General features: G+C 47.6%; 2 protein-coding genes across 8 annotated transcripts in view; both read right to left on the bottom strand.

Moving 5' to 3' along the window:
* Window positions 1-2600, bottom strand: part of VSTM4 (V-set and transmembrane domain containing 4) — an 86387-nt gene extending 83787 nt beyond the window's left edge. For 6 of the 7 annotated variants that reach the window (XR_012326534.1, XM_073793349.1, XM_033841904.2 and 3 more), the window contains exon 1: window positions 2483-2600. Coding sequence is in view for 5 of the 7 variants with exons in the window: in XM_073793349.1 (XP_073649450.1) it covers window positions 2483-2537 (55 nt within the window). In the remaining 2 variants the exon portion in view is untranslated. Of the gene's footprint in view, window positions 1-2090; window positions 2459-2482 lie in introns of those variants that run through there. The other variant, XM_073793352.1, reaches the window with a different exon arrangement.
* Window positions 2601-16591: 13991 nt separating this feature from the next.
* FAM170B (family with sequence similarity 170 member B) lies at window positions 16592-18867 on the bottom strand. Its single transcript, XM_004321106.4, is given in 2 exon segments — window positions 16592-17349; window positions 18680-18867. Coding segments are annotated over 2 exon segments (870 nt in total). The 5' UTR covers window positions 18792-18867.
* Between the last annotated feature and the right edge of the window lie 1736 nt (window positions 18868-20603).

Genomic DNA, 20603 nt, shown 5'->3' with positions numbered 1-20603 from the left:
ATGAAGTGAGAAATAGCAACTTACAGGTGCAGGGGAGTATAGAACTTCTAACAAAAGCAAGGCACCTGCCTCACCTGGGACACAGAGGTAGCAAGGCTGGGGCCCCTCTGTTCCGACCTGGCTAGAGATGTGCTAGTGGCTCCGTGCTCCACACTTCTTCTCTGTCCTGAACGGACTGCCCCCCATCCTTTCAGGGAGCCAGGAGCTCCTGGCTCCCTGAATGCAAATTGTGTGTTCCAGCTGGCAGTGCAAATCTCATTCTTATTAAAAGGACAGTCTGAATTCATGACAAATAAATCTCTGAAAGAAATACAATTGTATTACTTAAAAACCCATGGCATTAGAAGCCGGTATTACCCGAGCACCAAGCAGAGACTCAGTCTATAGAGTAGGTAATGTGTTCATATTAAGGCGGTCACCTTAAAATAGCTCTCAACCAGGACAAACACATGGCCCTGACCAAAGATGAACGCTAACATTTGCTGGGTGTGACCTCTAGGCCAAGTACTGTTCTACTGCAGATGTATTTTCTCAATTTATCCTCATAGTATGTTTATCCCCATTTTTACAGACAAGAGGGCTGAGGCCCAGAGAGGCTAAGCCACTTACTCAGGCTCACACAGAACATGGCAGAGCCGGAATTAGCACCTAGGCCATCTGGCATCAGAGACAACACTCACTCACCAATCTGGACCACAGCACGGCTTTCAGTAAATATTTGCCCCTCACTTTGCTTTTCTGTAAAATGATAGGTGGGACTAGGTAACCCCTAAAGTCCCGCTTCTCCCCACAATGGAGAGGCAGAAAAGTGTACCAGGTAAGAGTCCAGACTTAGGTATAAAGTGGTTCTGCCAGGCTCTCTCTTGAGGGGGAATATGATGAGGGATTGTGGGTGAAAAATTTAGAAAAGAGACGGGCACACATGAGTGCTGCACTAGCAAGGGCTGTCATCATTACACAGCCTTAGGCACAGCCAGGGTGGACTCTAACGGTTCTCTAATTCCAGCTCTCTAGGCTCCTGAGGTCTCCTGGAAACATGAGAATGTCTTTGACCCCCAAAAAGCCCCTCTCTGGGGACACCCTCTCTGACAGCACCTGCAATTAAGAAGGTGGTCATGGAGCACAGGCGACAAAGATCCCTGTGTCCCCTGTATCTCACTGGCTGCTGGCCACTAGAGCTGCCCTGGCCCAACCATCTCAGTCAAACCTCCAGTAACTGTCAGCTAAGACAGTGACAACTGTGAAAGGAACGTTTTCCACAGGGCCGATTTCAAGTTCACTGGAAACTCCACTGCACTGGTAGCCAGGGGACAATGGGTAAATTTCTTCCCACTGTGATCCAAGTTCCTCCCCCCTAAAACTCTGGTCTATGCTGGCTCAAATGCCAGCTCCACCATTTGGTAGCTGGGCCACCCTTGGAAAATTACTTAACTCTACGCATCAGCCCCTTACTTACGAAACACCAGCAACACAGCCTAGCCAGGCCTCCTGCGTTCAAATCCCAGTTCTACCACGTATAAGCCTTGTCAAGCAAGTCAACGCATGGACCTGGCCTCAGTTTCCTCATCTATAAAATGGGGGTAATAATAATAGCACCTCCCTCAGAGGCAAGCTTAACTGAGTTAATGTTTGCAAAGCACTTGGATATATATATTTACTCTCGTCATTATTACTTTTGGGCACTGTCATGATGATATGAAATAACTGTAGCTCCCAATGGACACCCAGAAAATGTGAGTGCCATCGATATATTTATTATTACTATTATTCTAGCCAGCACAGCCCTTTCAGCCTTGAGAAATAAGGAGAGAAAATTCTTCGGCAAATTAGAAGTGGGAGCAGAAACCCCAAATGAAAGCTAGCAATGCGGGTAGGGGCTGCCCTAAAGCACGGTGGTTTGGAAAAGGGTAAAGGGCCCGCGGCTCCAGGCAGCCGAGGATCCCCTATCTCCCCAGGCCTGGTCATCATGAAACGCCCGCGAACAAGTCCTCAGACCCCAACCGCCAGCGGCGCAGATCCGGCCCCTTCGGACCGGGTCCTCCGAGGAACTCTCCGAAGAGAGTTAAAGGGAAGTTTCTGCCCACACTAACCTGCCAACAGCTGTCGGTGCTGCCTGTTGGGAAGAAAACAGAAAACAAACCAAAACTAGGGCTCGCACGGTTCTGCTCGCATCTTCCACTTGGAGGCCTGGCCCCTGGAAGGGAACCGGGCTGCGGAGGGTCTCCGCGGAGCGCTGGGGTCCCGGCCGGGCGGGGAGCGAGGAAGGGGCGCAGCATCCCCGACCCTTGGGAGGCGCCGCTGTGCTCCACCGCCTGGCCAACCAGACCCGGGCCCACGGACGCCGACGGGGACCGGGAGGGGACAGCCCAGAGGCGGCAGGGCCTCCCGGCCAGGCCCAAGCCCCGAGCCCTGGGCTCCCCGGCGCCGGCCGCCCTCGCCCCACCCGAGGGGTCCCCGAGGCGCCCGGTCCCAACGCGCTTACCCGGGGCCGGAGCCCGCGCCAGCAGCACGGCCGCCGCCAGCGCCAGGAGCCGCATCTCCCCGCCGCGCCCGGCGCTGTGACGCGGGAGCAGCGCCGCCGCCCGCCCGCCACCACAACCAACCCCCACCCGCCCCCCCACACACCGACCCCACCGCCGCGCAGCCCGCCCCGCGCCCGCCCCCGGCTCGGCCCCGGCCCCCGCCCCCGCCCCCGCCCCTCGGGCCGCCTGCCCCAGCCGGGCCAAAGCTTCTGGGCGCCCCGAGCGGCGGAGGCGCGGGCAGCCGCCAGCGATCCTCTCTGTGATCTGTGGGCGGCTCATTTCACCACCCCCATTTCACAGATGTGAAAACTGAGATTCTGAGAGGCGATGGCTCAGACACAGGACATACTAGATGCAATGACATTGGAGGTCACTTTGCATTACAGGCCAGTTATTGCTAAGGGGAGGGTGTCTTGGAGGTTGGGAAGAGGGTGGGGGGCGACTCCCAAATTCGGGGGCTTCCCTGACCTAAGGCTAATCTGCTGCCCAGGGAACCTCCTGCAGTCGCTCCACAGAGACCTTTGGGAGCCAAGGAGCAGCTGAATTTGGATGCGGGTGGGAGGGTATCAGGGACGGAGACGCTTGGAAAATTGAGAAGGTCCACACAGATAAGTTCAGAGTGTGTGGACACTATAAACAGTAATGGCTGCTTAGGGTGCCCTCAGCCACAGACCTGGGCTAGATACTTTGCACCATGTCACTAAATCCCGACACTGTGAGACCCTGGGACAGCTTTTCAATCTCCATGTGCCTCAGTTTCCTCCACCTGTACAATGGGAAAATTGGCATGTCCCTCATTGGATGTTGAAGATCAAGTAAGACATTTCCAGTTACAGCACTGCACCTGGCCCCTGGCCTGTGAATGTCACCTATCTTTACTCTTATTATTACAGATAAGGAAGCAGAGGCAGAGAGATGAAAGGGCTGATCCTTGCCAGGATGTGATGACAAGGCCATTCAGCCCAGATTACTCTGAGCCAATGGTCTTTTCACCATGCTTCTAAGTTTGAGCCTGACTGATGTGCTAATCCAGCATCTCTACAGCAAAGAAAGTGTATATTAGGTATGTTTTGTGCGTGTCTGTCAGGGGAGGGCTTTGTGGGGTTCCAGAAAAGGTGGGGCCTAATTGGGACTGGGGTCCCTGGAAGAGGAAGAGAACATGGCACCCTCTCCTTCTCTCTAAAAGCAGTGAATGGGGATGGGGAAGGCGTGGAGACAGAGGTGGTGCTGCCCACTGGTGCTCAGCCCCAGGGCACGTCCCAGAGGAGACGTCCACCCTGCAGCCCAGGCCAGTGGGTGTACAGCCCTTGTGATCTCTCCAAATGCCAGGAACTCCCAGGGGGCCAGGGGCTCCCTAGGGCTCTTCTAGCTGGAGACCCTCACAAGGAGCAGGGCCCTACAGGGACTGGGCTGACTGTCCAGACAGTCTGACTGGAGGGAGCAGCCCCACCTCTCACCACCAGGTGGGTGATGGAACTGGGGAGCCAACGGGGAACTGGCTGCAAGGCTGCTGGGTCTGATGCCAAGGACAAGAAGTGAGGGCAAGAACGGATGTCGAACTGGGTCCTACAGCCCAGGAATGCACACATTTCTGGATTTCTGGGAGACTTCCAGACCAGAGCTTGGAAACCACTTTGCATGTGTGAGCAACTAAGCCTCACACCCCATCCCTGTGAGGTCCCAGGCTCCAATTTATGGGTTAGTAAGCTCAGGCTCAAAGAGGACTGGAGACCTGTCCAGGGCTCTTGGGCCACAGAGTATCTGGACGGGGAACTTGGATTCTGACTATGGAAGACAGCGCTTGGTGAGACAGGAGAGAGGATGCCAGAGGAGGAGCGCTGGTTCTGAAAGTCAACAAACATCCCACCCTGGGTGCCACTTGTGGGTCCTTGGGCAATACAACCTCTCTGAACCTCATTGTCCACATGTAAAATGGCATGTCAGCATGACTGCACGTGGGTAGGGCGCTAAGGAAGCAGCAGGACTGTTTGGTGTCCTCCATGGCCTCCCACCTCAACCTTTGTGCTTGCTATTTACTCCCCATTGGTGGAAAGTAGAAAGGGCCCTTTACACAGGTCAGTCACATTTAAAGGAGCCAATTTTTGCTTTGGTCATTGTATCACTTTTTTTTTAAGGTTTTTTTTTTTTTTTTTGGATATGGACCCTTTTTTTAGTCTTTATTGAATTTGTTACAATATTGCTTCTGTTTTATGTTTTGTCTTTTTGGCCGCATGAGGCGCCTGTGGGATCTTAGCTCCCCAACCTGGGATTGAACCCACACCCCTTGCATTGGAAGGTGAAGTCTTAACCACTGGACAACCAGGGAAGTCCCCCATTGTATCATTTCTGAATAGCGTTCTCTCCTCACAGAACTGAGCAGATATTCCACTCAGCATTAGTCTTAAATGCCCACCCTTTGCCTCGGTTTCTCTTTGCCAGAATTGATGCTGTGCTGGAGATTTAGGGGCTGGAAAGTGCTTTTCTTGCAGTTCTGCGATACGTAACGTTGTTCTCTTTTCAGCTGTGTGCTCTCTCAGTACTTTTCAGCTTCCCAAATAATCTACCAGACCATCTTGATAAGACCTTTGCTGCATGACCCGGGAACCACATCCAGTCTCCAGGGCAGACACCGCCAATGACCCAGATGAGATGCAGTATTTCCGTTGTTCTGGACTACAATAGCAAAGACCTTCCAGATACTGACCTTCACGCTGCTGCCTGCTCACTCGCTCACAACCTTAGGACAATTTGAAAATCCTCCACCAACTTATTTGTCCAACCCCTGGCTCCATCAGGTCTATGTTCTAAATTAGAAGAAGAATACAATCCAATTATTTTTTTAAGTTATCTCTTCTAAAAATCCCCCCTGTCTGGAGTTTCTAGACGAGCATTCAGACTGTTTTGAAGTTGATCCAGGTCCCGGTGGACACTAAGCTATGCGGAGGCCCTACTCAACTAATCCTGATTCTATCAGTCACCACTGAAAGAATCTTAGAAATCCAAATTCCCTCAAAATAAATGTGTTCTGCGATCACATGGCAGGCTGGGGAGTGGAGGTCTCCTTTTCCTCTTCCATTATTCAGTTGTTTACTAAAACCTGGTCTGAGATGAAAGAAGAGGGCACGGTTTTTTAATCAGCTTGATTTTGTGTATAGCAAGTATATTCCTAAACTAAAAGCACAAAAGAAAAGTAAACACCCCCTTCTAAGGTGTTCGGTGGGTTTCTCTGTTGCTTTTTCAGTCTGGATTTATACAAGTAATTTTTAAGGTCTCCTCCTCCTTAATGCTCGCAGGCATTCTGGAGCCAAAAGCACTTAGTTGCATGCTTGAATTATCACCAATAGGGAGTGAACAAAGAGTACACTCCGGACAGAAAGGGTTTCAGCTGTGACTGATGGAGGGAGGATAGGAAAGAAGAGATCATGGTTACAGAGGACGCATCCATCCAATCAGAAGCAGCAGCCATCAGCCAGCAATGGTGGAACTTTCATGAAACCTGCAGCATCTTTCCCATGCACAACTAGGGAAGGGGTGTGGAGTGCACTGGTTGTTCCCTAAAGGTAAGGAAACATGAAGCTATGAGGCTGGCAGTACATCTAGATAGAAATAGCTTCTCCAAAGCTATAGTATATAAGTTTGGGTCATTCCATGACCTTAGCAGTGATCGTCAGCTTGGTTGTCAGGCTCTGCAGGCTGGATGCAGAAAGAAACGGCTCGCAGATTCTAGAAGTCTCCAGATGGAAGGGACTGGAAGGAGGGTGGGATTGGGAACTGGACAGGTCATCTATATCACTGATCACAACAGAGCCCATGCCTGTTTCCTCTTCCTATAGTCCTGATGGCAACATCTACCATGAAAGCAGCCCTTGAACTGAAAATTAAAGGATGCTGGGAGAGTCCCGCCAGCAGCAGGTGAGGGACTGTTCCAGGCAAGGGAGCATGTGCCAAAGCACAGAGGCTAAAGGACACAGGACTTTCAAGTCCTGAAGGTGGCTTCTGGGGGCCTAAAAGACCAGTTGAGTCTGGGGAGTGAGATGTGGATGGAGAGACAGGCAGGAACAAAGCCCTAGCGGCCCCGCAAATGGCAGATCCAGGAGTTTGTACTTCATCCCAATGATGGTGGTTGCCATCAGTGAAGGAGGAGAGATGTTGCAAGGGTCCCCCAGGCATCACAGAGGAGGCACCACTAGGTTTGGAGGCAGGGGCTACGTTGAGTCTAATATCTCCAATGCTATTGACAATAATCCAAGAGAAATGTTGAATTTCAGAGTCTATAACTCCCAGTGAGGGTAGAGAAAAAGGAAAGACAATTGACTCAAGCCAATGTGAGATACCTTGAAAACAAGTGTCATTGTCCAGGATCTGAGACAAGAGAAGGGCTGAGTACTGAGCCCTAGAAAACCCATTCCTGCACAGTGCCCAGTGCATGGCGGGCCATCAATATATATCTCAGGGGCGAAGGAGAAAGAAAGGAAGCTGTTTCTTGGGCTACCGTAACAAAGTGCCACAAACTGGGGGGGCTTAAACCACAGAAATGTATTGTACTCACCGTTCTGGAGGCTAGAAGGCTGAGATCAAGGTGTCAGCAGGTTTGCTTTCCTCTGAGGCTTCTCTCCTTGGCTTGTGGATGGCCATCTTCTCCCTGTGTCTTCACCTGGTCTTTCTTTTTTGTGTGTCTGTGTCCTAATCTTCTCTTACGAGGACACCAGTCATATCGGATTAGGGCCCACCCTACTGACCTCATTTTCATTTAATTACCTCCTTAAAGTCCCTATCTCCGAGTACAGTCACTGTCTGAGGTGCTAGGGTTTAGGACTTCAGCATGTGAATTCTGGGGGAGATTCAATTCAGCCCATAACAGCAGGGAAGAAGGGAGGAGGAGGAAAGAAGGAGGCAGCCAAAGAGGGAGCTGAGGAAGGCGGCTGACAAATCGAGATGGGGATACAGAGCCAGGAGAATAGAGACTCAGCCACCAACGTCAGCTATCACGGAGAGGGACAGCCTATCCCCAAACAAAGGCAACAAGAGAACCAAGAAAATTCTTCATTCACTCACCCTAGCCTGGGATTGAAAAACATAGCCTGGGAGTCTGGGAGAAGATACTTCTCTCCTCTCGTGCATTTCAGATGTTCCTAACTAGCAGCCTTTATTGGGCCACAGAGATCTGGAGCTGGGAGCAGCTCTCATGCCAGCACCCACCCCCTCAGCACCCCATCATCCCCACATGGGTGAGCCCATCCTGATCTCCCTGCTCCATCCCCTGTGCCCTGTGGGTACTTATTACTTTGGGTTAATCAAACAAGGAAAGGTCAGTGCTAGAGGTTGGCAGAGGCTGTCCTTGGAGAGACAACCTTCAGTAGGCAGCTTGGACCCCCTAGGGGGTCTTTGGAAATGTGTGGGACATTTTTGATTGTCACAATGATTTGAGGGGTGGATGAACTACTGTCATTCAGAGGCAGGGGCCATGACATGAATGCCCTACATTGCCCTGGGCAGTCCTGCCTGGGAAATAACAGTCCACGCAAAATGCCAATCATCACACGCACTTTAGAAACAGAGAGAGCGATGGGAAGTCACTGACGCAGTCACCGGGGCAAACCGAGGGCTTCTGGGGCTTTGTGAGAAGAGGGTGCACAAGATTCAGAGTCATGTCCAAGAAAAACTGGCTGTTGATTGTCTTCCAGCAGCTCCAGGTCACCATGCTGTTCTTGGACTAGGCATCTTTCAGCCCAGTCTCTCACGGCCAGCCTGGCTTTCCTCTCTGCCTCTGCAGAGGAGTGCTGAGTCCAGTAAAATCAGAGTCAGGACTGCTCAGGCTCCTCCAAAACACTGGCCCAAATCGAGCCAGGGCTGGTCAAAAGGGAAGCCTGGCTGATAGCTTAGCCAGCCTCTATCTCGGGCAGGCCAGGTTGTACCTCCCAGCCTTCCTGTCTGGATGAGGACAAGATGCAAGAAGCTAGTGCTTTGCGCAGCATCTAGAGTAACCTCCTTCAGAGGTGAGTGAGAAGACATCCCACCCTACCTACCCTTTTACTCCCCTGAGGGCACAGTCACATGCACCCCACTCCACACACGGACGGATGAGAGATACAAGACATCTTCAGGGTACATTTCCCTCTTCCTGGCACCCACCCCTCCGCAGGTGAGCTCCAAGATCTGGTCCCACTTCTCTGCCACAGCCCTGCCCTAACTCCATTCCCATTCCCTCAGGGACTTTCTCTGAACCTCTAGCTAACTGGTGAAATAATTCACGTAAAAGGCTGATATTGTCTTAGTGTGCGCGCTTTCCAAGGATATTGTAATTAAAATAGACGAGGACAAGTCTTAAGTCAATGAATGGCTCTCTGATGATGAAATTGCTCAACTGTTAATTGCCTGAAGAGAAGATCATGGGGACAAAGGGATGAGCTCTCTAGAGGGCAAAAGAAACCCTCTTTTCCTTCTTTATAGTGATAGCCTTTATTCTAGAAATGCAGAGCCCCAGTCCTAGCTCAGTTTGGGATGTTTGGGCTAGTTGCCCCTTCAGGGGGGTGCTGGGTTTCTATCCTTTCAAGACTCTGCTTGAAGCGGTATCACCTCTTCCAGGAAGCCTTCCAAGCCCCCAAAGGCTGAGTTAGGTCCCCTCTTCAGAGCCCCCACGGTTTCCTATACAAATCTCTACACACAGCATCGTAAATGTCCCTGCTGGACTCTCTGATACCTAATACAAGACACTGGCCATCAATCATCTCTGTGTCTTTCCTGCATTGGCAATGGGATGATCTCCGATGGTATCGCTTTACATACTGTCCACACTGGGAGATTGTGTCATCTTAGCATGCTGCAGTGAGAACCCATCAGCCCCAGAAGAATCTACCTTGTATTCAGTCCCATATTCATTTAGGAAGCAACTTGTTTTTGCAAACACCAAGCTCAGCAGTGACATAAAATTAATGTTGTTGGTTTGAGTTTTATTGCTGTTGTAATTGTGTTTGTATTTAATGTGTAAATGTGTTTTTATTTTTATGGTTATCAAGGAACTTATAAACTTGAATATTTGTGTTGTTTAAGTCATTGTGTAAGCAGCAATAACTAAGTCAACCCGGGCCTGTTCTTGGCCTTTCAAAGGATAGTATTCAAGTTTGCAAAATACTGCTGTAGGGAATTCTCACTCTCTTCTCCTAAGATTGATGGTACCTCACACTGCAGTTCCTGGGTGTGCCCTGGGAGGGGCTGCAGGAAGTCCAGCAGCAGAGCGGGTGGGATAGGGAGGGTGGGAGGGAGGGAGACGCAAGAGGGAAGAGATATGGGAACATACGTATATGTATAACTGATTCACTTTGTTATAAGCAGAAACTAACACACCATTGTAAAGCAATTATACCCCAATAAAGATGTTAAAAAAAAAAAGCCCTCAGGGGTTAGAGCATCATTCATGGACCTTCTCTGCAGGTCCTTGTGCTGCACCCCAGCCAGGCACAGCACGGCCCAGTGCACAGCAGCACATACCACATACTCACACACAAATGCACACACACGTGCTTACGTGTACACACAGGGTCTGGCTCCTGGCGCCGTGCTTTGAGCTCGAGACATGGCATTTTCATGAACTGTTTTTGTGAACTCTTGTTCCGTCCTGCCTACAGCTCAGCACATCTTGGTCCTTATCATCCCTGGCCCAGCTCATTTCTAGGTGGGGGCTTCCCGTCAGTCTCACTGACAGGGGAAGCAGTAGAGACTTAGAAGAGAATGGAAGGGAACATACTGTATTCTCTTAACCAACCTACATGCCACCACGCACACACACACACACACCAGATCCCCTCTGATGGGAGCCCAAAGCACTCTGAGTGCTCAGGGCCAGTAATCCCACTCCGTATTTGCCAAAAGTCAGCCTCTGGGTCCCAAATTCAGTCATGCCATTCTGGGCATATAAATCGACAAAATACTGATTAAGCACTCACTGTGTGCTTGCCCTCCTGAGGGCCTGAGACCCGGAAGCCTCCCCACCAGAAACAGGGACTCCTCAAGCCTTCCTGGCTGCCACCTCAGCATCTGTATTCATTTGTTAGGGCTGCCATAACAAGACACTGCAGACAGGGGGGCTTAAGCCACAGACATGTATTATCTCCCAGCTCTGGAGGACAAGTTCAAGATCAAGACGTCTGCAGGGTTAGTGTCTTGGGAGGCCTCACTCCTTGGTTTGCAGATGGCTGTCTTCTCCCTGTGTCTTCATTTTGTGGTCTTTCTTCTGTGTGTGTCTGTGTCCTAATCTTCTCTTCTTATAAAGACATCAGTCATATTGGACTAGAGCCCAGCCTAATAATGACTTTGTTTTACTTTACTTACTTCTTTAAAGACCTTATCTCCAAATAAGGTCACATTCTGAGGTACTAGGGGTTAGGACTTCAACCTTTAAATTTGGGGGAGGGGGACACAATTCAGCCCATGACAGCATCCATAGCTGAGCACCTCAGAGACTCCCATGGAAAGGTCAGTCAGGACTCTGACATCTTTGATGGACCCTCATCTTCCCCCACCCAAGCCTCATACCTGGACCACCTTTGTGACGTCACATTCCCCTGTCGAAGTATCCTCCTTAACATCTGCCCTTTCTCTCTTTCCCCTTCTGTCTCCCTGCAAAGTCCCGTTTTCATGATCTTGTTTTCTTCCCAGTTTCACTATCTTTTACCCTTTCTTGCTGTTGAGCTCCCACCACAGTTTTCTCATGAGATCTCCCTCTCACTCACAGCTTTCAACCTTTATAAGAAATGAGGACACACCACAAAAAGAGCTTTGTAATTTAACTCTCTTGAGTTGGCTGAGTCCTCATTCATTATAAAGTCCTCTTAAAATCAAAGCTAATTTGATTCAGAAGAGCCAAGGATTAAGATGTCAAGAGCTGGGCTTCTCAGAATGTGGTCAATAGACCACAAATGTGGACACAAATGTGGACATGTCACTTCTAACCTCAGGTAATGTTTGATTAAATGTTTTATTGCCTTTTTATTATAAAAGCCATGCTTCCTCAAATGGAAAACAAAGAATACTGCATGTTACAGGAAAACCAAAATTTATCAACAATTATCAACTGGAGATAATCACTTTGATGTTTCATTGCACTTGCAATATTTCCAAGAATATCTGTGTATCTAGTGAATGGAATATTTTCCATGTTATTTCCTAATCAGTCACATTTAGTACATAAGAAATCTTTCGATATATATTTTGTCTCAATCCTTCGATTACCTCTTTTTTTTGGAAATTCATTTGAGTTTCCAAGGTAAGTATATTGTCTTTTTCTAAAAAAACGAACAGAATTTTCTGTCCATTATATATAACATTGCTGTTTCATGTTTTATTGAATTGGTTGTAACCTCCGGAATGATGTTAAATAAAAAATTGTAATAGATGCCATGTTTTACCTGATTTCAGTGGGAACACTTGTAGATTTTTTGCTACTTGGTTTAAGATAAATACTTTATCTCATCTGAAGAAAATTTCTAAAAATAATATAGGAATTATTGTTGTATTTACTACATTTTTAATTGTGATATAATTTGCATACCATACAATTCAGCTCTTTAAAGCATGCGATTCAGTGGTTTAGAGTCTATTCACAAAGTGTGTAATCATCACTACTATCTAATTTCAGAATGCTTTCATCACCTCAAGAAGAAACCCCATATCCATTAGCAGTCACTTCTCGTTCCTCTCCTTTCCCTGAATCCCAGGCAACCATCAATCTGCTTTCTGTCTCTATAAATTTGCCTGTTTGGAAATTTCATATAAATAGAATAATGCATTTTGTAGCCTTTTGTGTCTGGCTTCTTTCACTTAGAATAATATTTTCAAGGTTCATTCACGTTATAGCATAGATCAGTACTGAATTCTTTTTATGGCTGAATAATTTTGTTTATCCATTCATCACTTGATGGACATGTCGGTTGTTTTCACGTTTTTGTATTAGAAATAATGTTGCTATGAATATTCATGTACAGGTTTTTGCGTGGACATTTGTTTTCAATTATCAGAATTGCTGAGCTGTCTAGTAACTCTATTTTTGACTTTTTACGGAACTGCCAGAATGTCTTCTAAAGTGGCTACACCATTTTACATTCCTACCAGCATTGTATGAGGGTTCCAATTTCTCCACATCCTCACCAACTCTTCTTATTATGTCCTTTTTTATTATAGCCATCCTGGTGGGTTTCTCATGTAGTTTTGATTTGCATTTCCCTAAAGACAAATGATATTGAGTATATTTTCATATGCTTATTAGTCATTTGTATATCTCCTTTGAAGAAATATTTTTCAAATCTTTAACCCATTTTTAAATTGGGATACTTGTTTTTTATTGTTGAGTTGTAAGAGTTCTTTACATATTTTGGATACCAGACTTTTATCAGATATGCGATGTGCAACTATTTCTCCCATTTTGTGGATTGTTTTCCACTTTCTTAATAGTATCCTCTGAACACAAAAGTTTTTCATTTTGACGGAGCCCAATTTATATAATTTTTGTTTGCTTGTGCTTTCGGTGTCATATCTAAGAGAAATCATTGCCTAATCCAAGGTCATGAAGATTTACACCTCTGTTTTCCTCTAAGAGTTTTATAGTTTTAACTCTTACATTTAGATCTTTTTTATTTTAATTTGTATATGTGGTATGAGGTAGAAAGCCAGCTTCACTGTTTTGCATACAGATATCCAGTTGTCCCAGCCCATTTGCTGAAAAGATTATTCTTTCCCCTGTTGAATTATCTGGGCACCATAGGTGAAAAACAATTGACCATAAATGTATGGGGTTATTTTTGAATATTTTTCTTTTTAATATCTACTAAGACTATCATAAGATCCTTCTTTCAATATGAAGTATTGTTAGATTTAACAATTTCTGTCTTTACAGTCATGAGATGCCCAAACTCAAATCATGGTGAATTGTTATTTTCACACTCTATAAATTTGATTAGATATCGTTTTGTGTTTATAAGTGAGATCAATATATTGTTTACTCTTTTAGTGCCATCTTTGTCAGGCTTTGTTGTCACATTTCTGTAAATTTCATAAAATAAGTTCCATCTCTTTCTGTAGTTTGGGAAAATAAAGGGTGTAAAGTGGTTCAAGATCTGAAATGTTTGAGGTCCCTTGATCCTTTGGAAAGGTTCCCCTTACTCACCCTGATCCTTGTCTTATTTGGTGGAGGTCCCAGGTCTCTACAAAGTGATGAGTTTAAACCATGAATGAATACTTACCTCAGCTGAGTTTGAGATATGTTTTAAAAATAAGTCACTATCTGAAGAACAATTTTATCCCCTCCTTCCTCCATCCATGTCAGCTGAAGTTATCCTCTACATTAAAAATTTGTTTCCCCAATGTTCTTGTCATCTTTCATTTGTCCTTAATGCCCATCATCTTTCCCCCTGTCTGCAGCTGCTACTGCTTAATCTAAAGAAAATACAACCTGTGGAGTTGACATGTTTGCTATTCTGAATATCTCGCATCTGTCTTTATGTTAAAATTTTGCTTCTTCGTGTGATGGTTAGAGTGTAGGCTCTGGAACCAGGCTGCCTGGGTGTGAAGACTGATTCTGCTGTACACCAGCTCTATGACCTTGACAAGGTCTTAGCTTACCCACCTATAAAACAGGACTAATCCTAGGACCCACCTCATTGGTTTGTGGAGAGCATTACATGACTTATTATTCATGAAGTGTTTAGAACAATGCTTGGTCCTTAGAATATCCATGTTTAACACATAAATACACTTGTCTTTTAAAGGCTGAAATTCCAGAGCTTAGATGCCATGCCTCATTTTGTTCGCTCTGCAACTGATTTCTAAATAGAAATGTTCTCCTCCTCACCAGTGCTCACTATTTCTGGTTCAGCTGCCTCCTCTCCCCTTAGATAGTGCTTGGATTCTACCTGCCTACTGAGCTCCCTCCAACACCACACAGCTCTTCTCAGAAGAGCTTGACAAAGTTTGGACCATTGTCCTATCCTTTCTTTTCTTCCTGAAGGTCCTCCAGCCCTATTCACAGTGAATTGAGAAAGTCTGTGACTCTGCTGCATCTTGAAAATGGTGCTGCAATATCATCCCCACAGTTGACATCCATTCCAAAATGATCCCATAGCTTCTGCTGCACTGGGACTGGTACAGAGAATGCATCTAACACCAGGCCACGGAAAGGGCCATGGTAACCACACACACACAGATGACCACAAATCTATCTCTATCCCGTTTAACACTCTTCAAAGCCCCAGATCCTTCTAACTAGCTCCCTTCCAAAGGCTTCTATCATGAACCGAGCTTATTTAAAAGTGGGCTCATGGGCATCCCAGCAAATCTTGTCCTTTGGTGCTCCAAAATGGAACCCACATTCACCAACCACTCAGGTAAAAAAAAAAAAAAAAAAAAAAAAAAAACTTGGAAGTTGTTGTGGACAACTTCCTCTTACCACTCTCATCAAACACTAGCCCAAACCTGTGATTCGCATCTCCTAAATCTCTTTGAACTCACCCTGCCTACAGCTCTTCAACTGCGCTCCTTGGCACCAGTGATGCTCTCTCATCCATTCTTGACCCTGCTCACCACAGAGATCTTTCACAAAGGCCAACCTGATTTGCTGAAAATTCCTCAGGAGCTCCTTGCAGTTTTCAGGGGAAAAAAATTCAAGTTCCGTCCTCTTGGCTCCCAAACCCTACTTGACCTAACTTCCCACCTACCTACGACAGAGAACATGAAGTTTCTCTCGTCAGGGGCTGGTTTCTCCGTATCTGGTCAGGATCCAGCCTCCTCTTAGTTGGCTCTTCTTTCCCCATTTTTCTTGCATTCTCCACCTCCCTCTCTCTTTCGGATCGTTCTCACTACAAATAAACGTGCTCTCTCCCCACCTTTGCCTTTGTGTAGTCTCCTCTTGTCCAGCTAAGCCATCATTGCTTTCCTTTTCAGACAAGCTTGCCAGCAGAGCTGTCTAATGTTTGTGTCCAGTGGTTCTTTGTGTGCCCACTACTGCCCCATGCCCACCTGGCCTCTGCCACCCTCAGTCCTTGGCACTGCTCTCATCACAGCCATCAGCAACCTCCATGTGCCAAATGAAAGCAAACATTTTACCCTCAGCTCACTCCCACTCACTCTCACTTTTAACATGGCTCACCCGCTCCTAGAAACAATCTTTCTTAGTTTTAATGACTCTGAAGAAAACTCCTGGTTCTCACTAATTCTACCTGTCCTCCCAGCCTTTGTGAACACCTACCTCTTTGGAACGTTCTCCTTCCTCAACAATCAGCATGAGTTTGGGGGCCCTCCGCTGGGCTCCCCAAGCCTCCTTTAGGTGATTCATCCCCTTGGCTTGCAATTGTCTGTCTTACCTGCCTCTCACTGCACGATTGGGGTACATGTCTCATCAGTATGCCTAACACACAGTGGGCCATCCATGTATTTTCTTGAATGAACGCAGCCCCCTGTAAGGGCAAAGAAAAATTCTGTAGCAACATTTTAAAACAGAGTTGACATATCTGAACTCATGCATCAGCAGGACTTACCCAGCCCCCATCTCTGCCCCTGGGAACCTGCTGTCTCGGGATGTCCGTGCCAGTGTGTAACCTTCAGAAATGGCAATTTCCGGTGGGTCCAATAACATGATTCACTCAGTTAGTCATTGCCTTAAACTTTGAGTTATTCAAGTTTAATCCCATTAAAATAAGACATAGAACTAGGGCCTATGATGAGTTCCTAACAATGAAAAAAATAGGGCTGATGCTTCATTTGCAGTTGACTCTCCTATGAGTCATGCCCGCTAGACCCACCAGAAAAAATAAGAATTGCCTTGGCCACACGCTTGCGGGCTTCAGGTCTTGCACCCACCGTCAGAAACACTTGATTCGGGTTTTGAAATGGACTCTAGCTGAAACGCTGTGCCCTTTGGAGGGTGCGTCCCCCGTCCCTTCTCACGGCCCTCCCATCTCGGCACGCTTCCTTCCCCGGCCCTCATCCTCTCTCCTTGCACACGTGGCTGTGGTCCTGATGGCCGGGAAAGGAGCAGCTGCGGTGCCGGAGGTGAGCGCAGGGCGGGGCACATCACCTCCAGCTCATTGCTTCTCTGACCGTGACTGTGACGGAAGCAACTTGACACGGGGTCTTGGACTTTCACTCCTGTCCAAAGTGCTCTGTCCCTCCCCCTCTGGGACTTGCTCCTGCACTTGGCCCCGGGCCCACCTTCTCTCCAGCAACTCCTCGTAAAAGATCTGGCAGCTAAAGCCCTCTTGGATGCCATATTGGGCGTGCTCCAGCAGCACCTCCAGCGTGGGGAAGACCCGGCAGCAGGCCACACACCGCAGCCCGTGGTTGGTGGTGACCAGCCAGTCCGGGGTGGCCCGCAGCTCCTGCAGGCAGCACTCCAGGGGCACCAGCAGCTCCGTGTCGTCCGGCTCTGGGCAGGTGTTGTTCTTGCCATCTTCCAGTTCCCAGCGCAGGTCGGTGTCGGAAGCCATCTCAAAGGAGGAGCCTTTCCGCCTCTGCCTTTTGATGAACTCTGCTTCGTGGATGCGGGGCTGCCGACTGACCAGCTCAAAGCCACAGTCGGTCTCCCAGGCCACGGCCACACCCTGCACGGTCTACACATGGGTGTAGAAGGCGCACATGCTTTGCCGGGCAGTGTCCTCGCCACCACACGTGCTGGAAGAGCAAGACTGGTACTGGGAGTAGGACTGATACTCGGAGGAGGGCCGGGACGATGGCGAGCTGCTCCAGCCCAGCGTGCCCCGACCCTTGCCTGAGAAGTAGATGTCCTCCTCGTGGGAAACGGCCAGGCCGGGCCGCGGAGACGGCTCCTCTCTCTTAGAGGTCCCTGGGAGGCGGAAGGACATTTTCATCGGTGCTGAGGGATCCGTGCCACAACCCACCTCAGGTCTCTGAAAGGATGCAGGCTCCAGGGGCCCCTGGGCAGGTACTTTCTGCTCCCTGTACCTGTTTCCCCATAAAGTGGGGATGAAATGCCTTTCTCTTGGGGCGAGGATAAAGATCAAATGTATAAACAGATATATCTTAAAGTTATGGATGTGATGACGGGGATCAAATAATGTATGAATGTAATATCCAAGCACTTGACTAAACCCGAAAAGGCCATCAACTGCTGAATACAGACTGTGGGACACCTACCCACACAGGGCAACCCTCTTTGTTGATAAGAAGGAATAAACTACTGTTACATGCGAAACATGGACGAGTCTCTAATGCATTCTGCTAAATGAAAGAACTCAGGTAAAAAGGTCATAGAGTATTTGATTCCATTTAGATGACATTCTAGAAAAGGCAAAACTATAGGGAGAGAGAACAGAACAGGGGTTACCGGAAGCTAAGGGCAGCAGGGCAACTGACTGCAAAGGGTCACTAAGAACTTTCAGAGGGTGATGAAAGTATTCTGCATCATGATCTTTGTGGTGGTTAAACAAATGTGTACATGTCAGAATTCTTCAAACTGTACACAAAATCGGTGAGGTTTGTGTATTTAAATCACAGCTCAGTAAAGCCAGTTTAGGAAACCAGACTTGGGAAGTGCTTTGGCCAGGCCACTCAGCCCAACCTTCCCCTTGGCATTTGTAACATGTCTCGTCTTCCCCCAGGGGCATCTCACCCTTTTCTTGAACATCCATTGGATCCCGTCACCATATAAGTGCTAAGTGCTTGCCACATTTTAACTCATTTAATATTAAAAAAAAAAACCTAAGAAATTCCATTGTTATGATTTTTGACAAAGTAAGAAACTGAGGCACAGAGCATTGAAATGATTGATGGAGCCAGAGCTGGTGCCGCTCACTCAGTCCCAAGAGCCGGTGTGACCCTTAGGGGCTGCCCATGGTCATTTCAAATTGATGTTCTAGATTAACTTTAATCTATTTATTATAAAGGAATTTTTTACATCACTGCTGAAATCACAGAACTGACATGTCAATTGTTTTTTTCAAAGCACATTAAAATATATGACTAACATTTTAGGATTTCATCCTCATACCTTCTGAAATCACCTCATGTGCTCACAACAGCGGCCTCAGTCAGACCCACGTCCATTTTTATGGTCAACAAAGCACTTTGGTGACAATCTGGTGCCCTCCCCTCCCCATCCCCTCCAGGACCACCCTCTCAGGGACACATCAGCCACACCCCTTCTTTCGAGCTACATGACCAGTGCACTTCCACGCTCTCCTCCATGGACCCTGGGCTGGCCAGGCTGAGGACGGTCCCGGCCGTTGGTGACTGTTCTCCCCTATGGTCCGTGAAGTGACGCTTCATGATGACACCAGTGCCCAGGGACTCAGAGCTCCAGCTGTTGGGTGAGAGTTGGCTCGGGCAGTGCTGAAGCCCTCCGCTGGCCCCAGGCCGAGTGGCCTCTAGGCGTCCGTGGTCACTAGGATCCTGGCTTTATTCTGTGACCTCATCAGTGACACTGGTCTGTTCTGTGACCCATGGCAAGGACAGAGACCCAGCCAGGATGCCAAGAGAGGCTCCCCACCAGGATCTCATTCCCTGTCGGGACCTTTCCTGCTTTGTGTATTGTCAGGGACTCAAACATAAAGCACAGACACACACACATATAAACACATGTACACACAAATAGACACAAACACCTAAACACACACACAGACGCTTACACACATGTGAACACATGTATACTCATACCAACACACACATAATCACTCAGGCACACATACACTCAAACATACATAAACACACATTTAAACATGCAGAAACATACACACACATACAGATTCAGACCATATTCACTTAACCACATACATGCTCACACACGTACTATCATCACCCAACATCAAAGTGGGCCTACCTTGAACTGTGGCAGCAGCACGTGACCTGAAATCTTGCCTCCCCCCCACCACTCCAGAGTCGCCACTGCTGCCTCATTAGGGCTCTTGGAGCTCCGTGGCCTGCGTCCCCAGGCACCTCCTCAAGTCTCCCCTCTCTGTGCTCACCCTCGCTCAGCTCCAGGGACTCAAACACACCAGGGATGCTCCTGCCTCTGGGCTTTGCATTTGCCCTACCTTCTGCCAGGAGTGCCCTCCCCTAGGGCCCGCATGGCTCACTCTGTCACTGCAATCTCTGCTGAAACAGCACCTATCAGAGCCACCTAGCATCCATCACCCTCAGACTCTATATAACATATGCATGTATATACATAACAACTTCCCTGCATTCATCTGCTTCTTCCTAAATGTCAGCTCCAGGAGAGACATGTCATTCATTTCCTCCTCTATATCCCTAGCATCTGGAATACACTGACACATTAACAAGCATTCTAGAGATAATTGTCAGATTAATGAATAAATAAATGATGAACACGTTGGACAGTATTTGGATGAGCTGACAGGGGCCTGCCTGCCTAGGGGAGCTGCCTTCTTTCTACCCCTCAGATCCCTGTAGCCCCAAGGCAGGCTGGTTCTCACCCCACAACTCGGAGTCCCCTCCTGCTTCTCCACCTGCACAAACCTCACTCCACACACATCACTCTGGCACATATTCCAGCTTGCCATCTCTCTCTGCTCCAGGATGTCTTAGGATGTGAAGACACTTCCTCCAGAATACTTCTCCCCATACCCCCCCAACCCCTGCTCAGTCTCACCAACTCGATTCCTCTGAATCTCAAATTCTCAACAGCTCGAAAGGTGATAGATTGAAAACAATCCCAATATCCTGAAAGCAACACCAACACCACCGGCACAGCCAGCATCTAGGAATATACTCCTCTCCAGAACTAGAAGCCACTATGTAAAGCAAAATACCACAGAGCTTTACTGAGCAATGGAAAGTCACACTTGCACCTACAAAGAGACAATGTTCCCTGGCAGGAAGAGGAAACACTGCAAATGTATTCTTTCTTGCCTAATAAATTAAGAGACTTGCCTTTACACAAGGGGTACTAGCACAAAAATTAAGTAGATCAATGGAAGACAAAGATAGTCCAGAAAAAGATCACATGACGTATTTGAATTTTTAAGAGATAAAGTAAATAACAAAAGTCTGGGAGAAAAAAAAAACGATGCTGAAAACTTTTATTCATTTTAAAAAAAATCAACTTTGGTATCACCTCAT

The sequence above is a fragment of the Tursiops truncatus genome, chromosome 16 (assembly GCF_011762595.2).
Source record: "Tursiops truncatus isolate mTurTru1 chromosome 16, mTurTru1.mat.Y, whole genome shotgun sequence".
Classification (NCBI taxonomy): Eukaryota; Metazoa; Chordata; class Mammalia; order Artiodactyla; family Delphinidae; genus Tursiops; species Tursiops truncatus.
Note: the sequence above shows the minus strand (reverse complement) of the source record. Positions and strands in the feature narration are given on the sequence as shown.